At 38.6% G+C, this 10000-nt stretch overlaps 1 protein-coding gene across 1 annotated transcript in view; it reads left to right on the top strand.

Moving 5' to 3' along the window:
• Positions 1 to 9472, top strand: part of LOC138035204 (uncharacterized) — a 10092-nt gene extending 620 nt beyond the window's left edge. The window contains exons 1-2 of the mRNA XM_068882024.1: positions 1 to 1717; positions 8639 to 9472. The exon at positions 1 to 1717 is cut by the window's left edge and continues 620 nt beyond it. Of these exons, the coding sequence (XP_068738125.1) occupies positions 886 to 1717; positions 8639 to 9312 (1506 nt within the window). The 5' untranslated portion in view covers positions 1 to 885 and the 3' untranslated portion in view covers positions 9313 to 9472. The remainder of the gene's footprint in view (positions 1718 to 8638) is intronic.
• Positions 9473 to 10000: the final 528 nt, after the last annotated feature.

Here is a 10000-nt window from a genome sequence, read left to right as displayed (position 1 = left end):
GAAAATTTTTTTCAACAGTGGCTACGTATACATTTGTTATAAAACTCAACAGAATATCACAATTCTGATTGGTCAAAGACGAATGCATAACAAGTAAATGGTTAAACGACTCGGAGGGCAATAGAAGTCAATTATAGCTTGCCATACGGAAGTTGCTATGGAAACACATGCAGCGATGGAGTCATTTGTTGAGTATATAATAAATAAAGAATCGTATGATCTTGCTTGTGCATTTCGTGGTGACGCTTTGAAAGTTCTCCAGTTGCATGAGCCCTAAGCGAGTGCAATTTGAGATTTTCCGTCAGCCGTGCCCATAATTTACGAGATGAACAAGCAAGTTCTTACGATTTCTTATATCTTTCTCAAATGTGGATAATGGCTGGCCTTTCGCAATGAGTCTCTCAGAGTAGCGTCCTTAGGCTGGGCTAGTGTTCTTCACCAAACCTGTAAAATTCTATTGTCCGCGATTTAAGCACAACGTCGAAAAGCCACCGTGACATTATATTCGCTAAAAGTGAACAAAACTGCAAATCAGTGACAAGTCTGCCCTCAGGCCAACATGGCGACTATGACGTAAAGTGAAAAACACCTAAGTGATTTGTTTGTTTCTGTACCTCTGTTTTGTTTCCCTTTACCTTCATTTTAGACTATTTTTGTAGGAACAAATAAATAAATGAATAAATCATTAAATAATCAGATAAATAGCTGATTTATAGCTAGCATTCCGTGACTTCATCCTGAACGGCTGGCTGAGAAGAACACCTCCTCTCTGTCCTTGAATTCAAGATCAAATGACAGGCCCTTAAGTCAACACGAGTGTTGGATTAACTTGACATGTTTAGTCACGGTTGAGTAATTTTCACATTGAGATTCCCTTGTGGAGAAATGGAGGTTCCTGGTAAGAAGTACATTTTAAGAGAGGTACAAGCACCCTCTAAAGTTCCGTTTTACATCGCTTTAGGTGTGGCGGTTGTCTTCTGTTTAGTTGGAATCATCCTTGTTGCAGTCGGTGGGACAAGGCTGTCCCAAACTAAAAACTGCGAAGTAATGAGAGAAGGATCAAAGGCCAAGATTATTAGCGAAGCCAAACGTTGTGAATATTCCAATGAAGCTAAGCGCGTCGGACTGGATGAATTTCTAGCAAAAGTCAAATCTACATATTACGAGATGCACCCTAACAACGCCGTTTACGACCCTGACTCCACTCCGGCGAGCATCCGTCAAGACTTCAGTCCGTACAACTCACATCCTGGCGCCATCCGTGACCGGACGGTTGCGGCATTGCGATTGTATAAACGAGCTCTTCAAATCGATCGATCGGTGAATAGCAACCAATTGAAACCACGCGAGATTAAAGCGATAGCTCAAGTCAAGCACTTTTTGCAGAGCAACTTTGGTACGCCATACGACGAAAACTACTTCGCAGGTGATTGGATGCTGGGACCCAATAAGTTCTGCTGGCAGCCGATCTGTGAGGTTGGCCGCGATCTTCAGGCCCATTTCACTTACAAGAAGTGGGGAATACGGCCAAAAACATTGGATGATGTGGATTTTGTGATAGATCACTTAAAAAAGTTGAACGATTCGTTGATGCAGTATATCGAGAATGTGAAGTACGGTGTCGGGGCCGGATTTGTCCGGTCGGTGGAAGACTGCCAAGACGGATTGTATTCCATCCAGCGTGTGTTTTTTAAGGTGTCACAAAATGGACCAGGAGGTATGGTAAAATTTCTTATTGTTTCATTCCATTTATTTACAAAAAAAACTCATTCATTAGATTTGTCATCGTACAGAGCAGCCCCAGACTAGGCTAACACCTAGCTGGACCCAGCTGCAAATTTGTTTCCATTTTTTTCAGTTTTATATTCCAAGTTTATAGACTCAAATTCTCCACTCGATGCAAGCCAAGGCGCATCTTTCTTCAATCAAGAGAACTTCATCTCTTTGTCACGCAAAGTATCTTTATGTGAGAAAACCGTGGAATTGCCGCGATTAACTTAATCCAGGATTTGCGTAAACGTTTGTTTCATGTTTTCAACTTTTTGGTGAAAGTTTCTTTCGCTTATTTTTGTTTTTCACAATTGACTTCTCCTAACGTAAAGGACCAGCATTTGGGAGTAGAGAAATAAACTCCTAGGTTAATTTGTAATCTGGGATTAGCGTTAATCGGCTTTTGAATAACCGGGCCTTGTTTTTCCCTCGATAACTGTTTAACTTGATATGCGGTTACGCGAAGCGGCAAACAAGCAGCTCTTTGTTTGCACCCCTTTTCTCACTCTGTCGAGTGTAACGGGATCGACAGAGAAGCGCGAGAAATGGACATGCGATGACTTTCTTTCGTGTCACGCTCAACTCCGATCACCTGCTACTTGTACAAACAAAAAGGCAACTTGGATTTATTACTCATGCGCAGCAAGCGCATGAGGTACATGTATAAAATACCCTCCATTTCTTGTTTTCAGTGTCACGTTAGTGCATGGAAATTTATGCTTGCATACATTTACAGACTGTAACTTTACGTGGGGCGGGGGGTAGGGGATTATTCAAAACAATTAATAGCTGCTGAAAAATGTATTGTTGAGTCAGAAAAATTAATAGAAAGACTTGTTAAGAAGTATTAGAGTGTTAAAATGTATGTATGCTTGGAATATCAGTCCATTTTGCATGACAAAATAAACAGTGCATGTTTGAAGAAATCAACCATCCCTCTCATGTTTCAACCCCTTAAGTAGACTTGCCACAATTCCACCTCACGAGAATCCCGGGAGAAAATGTTTTGGCGAGCGAAGCATGATTTTTCGGACGCGAATCCACACGAGACGAAGGATTTTTGAAAGTCTAGCCCTTAAGATGTGTCATTTTCTCTTGGATGTGCATGGTCGCGCCCGAATCATCGAATCTTGACTGTACAAACTTTGTGATCGTAGTCGCGGTCGTATGGCCCGGGTCGTATGGATCGAGCTGTTAGAATAAATCTTTTTCGATTGTGGAGCCAAAGCTAAGTTGTTGACATTAAAGACAAAATTATATATATCTTTTCTAATTTGTGTTACAAATAAACACTTTGCACGAGAGCGGGGATCAACATAAAGGTCATTCAAACTGATCTCCATCAACATGCCGGTCATCTCAGCTCCTAGTGATCTTTGAGAACCTTAGGGCAGCTTTGAGCGAAACTGAGACTACCTGAGAAAAAACTGATCCGACGTTTTGCAATCTGAACTGTTCTTAGAACTTCTGTTATTGTCAGTATGGGTATGGGACGAAGTCAAAATGGGGAATTCTTTCAACAATACACAGGGGCGGATCTAGCATTTTTTGAAAGTGGGGGCCGAACAAGAATACTAATCAACGCGCGTTAGCGCGCCTCGGTAGCGCCTTAGGCGCTAGATTCTAGGGGGGTCTGGGGGCATGCCCCCCAGAAAATTTTGAAAATTTGTGTGCTCTTACATGCAATCTGGTGCAATCTGGAAAGTAAAATATCAGGATTCCATATTGAATAAAATTATAAGTTGTGGTTATAATGATGCATGGTTTGTGACTCTTCGCTCCAAAGTCACAACAGCCTTGGAAGAAACGAGTGAAGTGTCTGTATACCACAAGTGCGCGGGATGGTGATCTTTACGTATGCTTTCTTAGCCATTTTCTGAATCTTTTCATGCACTGAATGCGCAAACACTGTTTTTGCATCCTTGCGTATATCTGCCAGCTGATCTTTCACCACGTTAATATGCCTGTATGCCTCAATAACATCCAATGTCGAACCCTGGTTTAACGAACGGCTAAGTCCTACCCTGAATCCAAAAAGATGCTTGGCAGTGTAAAAGCCAGCAATGAACACAGGGTTCTTGATTTGATGGAACAGGTCATAAGCACGTACGTGTCACAATGTTATTCTCATTGTACCTAACCAAAATATATATAATTATATATATAAATGATTTGGTTGAAAAGTTAAAACAAGACTAGATGTATATACATTATACATTAATGTATATACATTAAGATTTTACGTTGTTACAGTCTCTGTAAAATAGGTTGACTGTAGACAAGTCACGGTAATTCTCATCCAGTTTTCTTCGTCATTTCAAAAGGATAACATTAACGCCGGTAACGTTAAAAGCTTTTTCGCACCACTTTGGTCATACTATTAGCAAAAAATCATGCTTTAGCTAAAAAAATCAAAAGCTCCAACAGACTGCTTACAAAATTATAAAATTATTGTATATTTTGACAAAAAATAAATCTCCGACGAACTGAAAGGGGGGGCCGCGGCCCCCTTTCCCCCCCCCCCCCTTTCCCCCTAAATCCGCCCCTGATACAGACTAGTCGTTGATATGCATTCTGTTTATTTGGTGGCAAAGGAATTTAGAGGATGCTTCAAGGGGAAATTCTGGTTTTCTGTCTTACTTTTGTTTTACTTAGAGGCCATTTATTTGCCAGTGTTGAAAAGTTTGGTTCACATTTATGAAATGTAACAAATTAACCATCTGTGGCTTTACAAAGTTCTATTTGTATCGCTTTTACATTCCTGAGTTAATTCGACTCGCAAATGACGTACAAACAACCCAGGTCTAGGAATTGTTGATCCAACTAAAACTATTGCCGCACCATACAGTCAAGGTAATGTTGAAGTATTTGGTACGGCAAATGCAGGCACACAACGTGTGGCAATGTCTCTGTCGGCACTTGTTTAAAATTTCAGGAATCCAATAACCTCTTCAGTTGACTTGGTTCAAATTATAAACATTGGGAATAATACCGTATGTATTCACCTTTGTCACAATCATGCAAACAGGGACTCCTATTTTTGACAGATTTGCCTGTTATGGTTATAACTTAAGCTACCTTAATTATCAGTTGACATACAGTGATAGTTATAGTGGTTTGCTAATTAGTGCACTTCCTATAATTTCAGACTTTCCTTATGTTATATCAATGTTAGCTGCCTTTGATTCTTTGCTCATGGATAATTATGCATATATTCTAACACTTGAACTTTACACAGTAGCAATATACTGTCTGCCTAATTGGAGGTGTAAAATTTTTTACTCTCATGGCAGAGATTTAGTAGGTATGGGACCCATTTGCAACATGTACTTCAATTGAAATAGATTCATTAATGAATTTGGTACAACTTTTTCAGAATATATGTGCACAAACATCTGTTACTTATGAAATTAAAATGTGTTAACATTATTAAAATGTAAAGCAACAGTGGAAGCATTGTTCATTCATTATATGTTCGAAACTAAAATTTTAGACCGTAGGAGCACTTAAATGATGTTTATCTGTCTTCTCCTGTGTCATTTTATTCTATTTGTTTTTCCACCTCAAAAGTCTTGTAACTATTGCACCTCTCAAACAGTTGATAGTATCATTGAGAATGGAAGAGCAATTTATCAGAAATCTTACTCCAGCAAAATATGTTTTTATTTCTGATTTTCTAAAGAAATTAGACGTAGGCCGCTGGCCATGTAAAAGTTATTCATAGACCAAGATGTCTGGGAAATTTATCTTGTAAAGTGGTTCCCAGTAAACAACAGCTTAAAACTGCCATTTTGGATAATAAGGAAAGCAGCACAGGCTTTTTGATGTGAATTTCTAGCTACTGCATTAGTTGTGTTTTCCAGTGGTATGCAAAGCAAAGATGGGTTACCACGTTTTGGTATACAATGGTTCTGAACCAAAAAATGTAGCAAAAGTATTTTCAAATGCAGATTCTGTTATTGATCTCTTTTGTTCTATTATTTAAAGTAAATTTAATTGTTTTGAAACAAACTATAAGGTTGCATTTCTTAGATGTTTATGTGAATTATCAAATATAGAAAGGAAACAAATAATAAGAAAGCATAAATCTACTTCAGAAATTGCAGCAAACTGGAAGAAAGAGGAGAGAAATTTACATGTCAATGGACCCAGAGAAAAAATAGGAACTTCCTTCAAATTGTTTTGAAAAGTACAGGTCTATGGACCCATCGAAAAAAACAGACTCTTTCAAATAAAGATGAAAAGTATAGGTCAATGAACTCACACGGTAAAGAGCAACTTCTCTCAAAATAGATTCTTGTAACACCTATATACCTTTTTTTGTGGTGTACAATTAATTATTATTATTATTATTATTATTATTATTATTATTATTTATTATTATTATTATTAAACTGTCAACAAAAGTACAAATAACCTGACAGCGCATGAGTATAGGCTACTTAGCGCCTCTTGTTAGAGAGTAAATTCGAATCTTAAACGTTTGCCCGTTTTTGGCTCCACATTAGAATCTTGCCTTTTCCCATCCACCTGACTGTTTATTCTGTTTGACTTGTGAGTTTGGAATGTTGGAAAAAACTATGATTGACAGGATTTAAAATTGAATTCCGAGGTAAACCCCATTCCAAAGGTACAACCGTGGTAAAAGGTTATCTTGGGTTTATGTCACCGAGGTTATTCTGGTCACCCGCAAGAGTGTTAAGAGAGGTAAATCCTAAAGCAGAACAAGATTGTAGCGAAAACATAACCACAAAATTGTGGAGAATTCAAGAGAGGTAGCAAGAGTGTCTCTAATACTTCTTGTTCGTCACCAAGTACAGTCCTCACCGATTCTACTTTATTCCACGTTTCATTCAGCAAAGAAGTGCGCCATCCTCTGTTGGCCATGATATCAAAGCCGCGTTAATTTTGCCCACTTTTGGTCTTCTGAGGTATTTGGAAAGTCTAAATTTCACTTCTTAGCTCTTATCCCATCCAGGAACCCATGACCCGTAGCCTACAGCTCCCATACTGGGCCTATGTAACGGCATTTTTACAGACCGATCTATTTTTAGACTATCTTTTCCGGAAAAAACAAAGGCAGTTCCGGTTCGGTGACCCTATGACGTCAGCTTAATTTCTTGTAATTGGTCATCGGTCTGTGAAAACCCCGTGACACGAACACAGTAGAGTTGTAGGCTGCGGGTCATGGGTTCCTGTCCCATCTAACTTCTTCTTTTGGACAATGATATCGACTTTTTGACTTGACTCTGTATATATATATATTTATTTTTTTATATCCAGATATTTATTATTTTTCTCATATTTTTTAAAACAAATTTGGTATCATATTTTTAATATTTCTCTTTATTGTAAAGTCCATTGAGACATGCTTTGGAATGGGCTATATAAGTACCAAATGTATTATTATTATTATTATTATTATTATTATTATTATTATTATTATTATTATTATTATTATTATTATTATTATTTCTGATGACAAATTTAAGACGCTATGACTTTTTATAATTTGTATTTTTATCTTGTTATTACGAATCGCTGGAATAGTTGAACTTGAGCTACTTACTTCCCTGAAAACAATATTGTTTCAGCTAACAGAAATCGAATGGTGTTTTGAAATGTTTTACTTTTTTTCTTTTAGAAGTTAACTTTGTTAATAGGATTTTAATATTTAGCACCGTTGTCTGTATATAGGCTTTTTATGAGTATTAAAATGTTTTTTTCTTCAATTATTATTATTATTCACGATTGGTCATTCCGTCTTGGGAACTGTTTACCACGATGCACTAGATGTCGCGGGGGATTCTTCAGTTCTGTTCTTTTTGACGTATCCATGGAGATCCACCGTGGTATAGCGCTCACACATGGTTCCACTCTTTACCACGATAAACCGGCCTTTTACCGTGGTAAAAGGGTTCGGTGTAACGCCACTGTTGTAGAGTGTTTACTTTCATTGTGCGTATCTTTTTTTACGCCGAAAGATCACGTTAGAGCTAGAGTGCAATATAATATAAGCGATGGTTGGGTATTTCATGAAAGGTGAAGATCGTTTTCTTTAAGCAGCTTCTAAAATATTTTCGAATAAGGCTTTAACAGGAATCGAATCCCCGAGGTCTTGGATGCTTACCATTTGTTGGAAAATTTCAGTTGCGGTCAGTGACCGTTGCGTAATATTAAGCGATTTTCCAAGTATGCCGACCAACTGTACGAAATTGCACTTAGCGTTAAAACGTTCCATTTGCCACCCGGGTTCAAGAGCCATTCTGCCACACGTTGAATTTGTTGGTAGCAACTTCTAAGCTGCACTCAGTGTAAATATCAACTGTTTTGCCTCCGGCCAGTTGGGATTCTTAAAAAAAAAAAAGGATGCTGTGGTTCTATTCTTTTGTGCCACTACCCGGAGATATTAGCTACTAGGCTACTCTGAAATTCGAGGTAAAAGCAAGTATGTTTAATGCCGCTGCCGACGTAGTTAGCTAACATCTGTTTATTTAGAAAGCTATTTTGTCCCCTTTTCAGCTTTCGGAGAACTCATATCCGAATTTCAAGTGAATGCCCTCGAAACGAGTACAATTTGTTATGTTCGCTTCGTTTTGGTGTTACAGTATTTTCAAAGGGATGCTGCTTGAAATGACCGATTCTGTCCATAAAAGAGTCAAAATATCCTGGATCCACTACTCGTAAAGAAAGTTTTAACTTTAAAATTGAACTGAATTAAAATTCCCTAAAATTAACTAAATGCTCTGCCGGAGCATTTAGTTAACGGAGGCAGTCAATTGAAGTTGATGTGTTCCAGCTCCTTGCACTGAGTTTAAAATCAGTAGCGACGCTATCTTTATTCGCTACTTTTCATCTCGACCACCAGGTGTGTTAAATGAATCCTACACAAAAGAAATGCGGGATGCGAAATGGCTGGCCGATCTCGACCTGAGCGTTTCCCAAGCGTGGGAAAAGAAACATGGAAAATCCGTGCGAGCTTCCATCGATGAAGCTCTGGTTGAATATGTTGGAAGGCCTCTGGACAGCTTGTTGAAATACTTGGAATTTAATCATTCGCAGTATTGTGTCCCCAGTAACATATCCAGTGGCTTAGCTACTCTCCCCTTGCAGTTTATCTACAGGAACGGAACAAGCACCGGAGAGAGAACAAACCCTAAACTTCCTTTTGGAGAAGATCTTAATGGCACCAAAGCTTATGAAATGATACTTCCCTACTTCACTACCAACCAGATGAGCCCGGACGAGGTGTACGCTCTAGGTGAACGAATGCTAAATAAACTTTATCCGAGAGCCGTGGTAATCGCAAAGAAACTTACTGGCAAACAAAATGACAGCGAAGCCGTAGAAGACTTCAAAAAGCGACTGGAAGATCAGAGCATGTTTTTCAATGAGGAAAAGATTCCAGAGAATGAGAGCAATAAGGAGGCATTTTCCAAGTGTACCAGCATGGAGACCGCAAAGAAATATTGTCCAATGCGACACAAGGCCATGCTGACGTGGTTTGATACCGTCAACGGTAAGAGTCGAGTGCTTTGTTAGTCTTTCTTTACTGAATTTTCCTGCCTCGTTTTCTTTACCCGTCTTTCTGGAGTGAGTAACGCTTTTAAGAGGAGCCTGTGGCTATCGATTTTGTCCCCGGGGTCCTGTTTCTCAAAAGTTCATCAACTATTCTTTACGAAATTTTTGCGCCTGAAAAGGAATTTGTGAAACTTAGATCAGCTTACCCGGTATCCTGAGGAACAAAAACTACAGAACAATTAAAGTTCTTGGAAATACTGAACATTTTACTGTAAGCGTCAAGAGCAAGAGAAATAATTCCGAATGAATTAACTCTGAGTTGGTTAGAGTTATCCTAGAGCGGAGAAAAATTGAAAACGTTTGGGCGGGGAAGAGTTTCTCTGAGGTGGTTATGCAACAGAGAAGTCGACAAAAGCTCGAGCGCCTCAAAACAATAAGTCAATGGTTTTTCATTTTGGTGTTCATTTTTGACTAAATTTGAGGATATGTGCGAGACACAAGGTCCTCGGCCCAACGATAAATTTTCAATCTTCTCTCTCTACTTCTATACATTGTTCGTCGCTCTCTACCACAATTAAGTTTCAAATTTGGTGAATTCACGTCAACAGTATCAGAGGACCGCAAAATAACTGCTAAAATCCGTGCTTGACGTGCAGTACGATTATTCATGCTCTTTTAACCAATGATATCATTGTTTTGTGGCGTTATT

The sequence above is a fragment of the Montipora capricornis genome, unplaced genomic scaffold (assembly GCF_036669925.1).
Source record: "Montipora capricornis isolate CH-2021 unplaced genomic scaffold, ASM3666992v2 scaffold_312, whole genome shotgun sequence".
Lineage (NCBI taxonomy): Eukaryota > Metazoa > Cnidaria > Anthozoa > Scleractinia > Acroporidae > Montipora > Montipora capricornis.
Note: the sequence above shows the minus strand (reverse complement) of the source record. Positions and strands in the feature narration are given on the sequence as shown.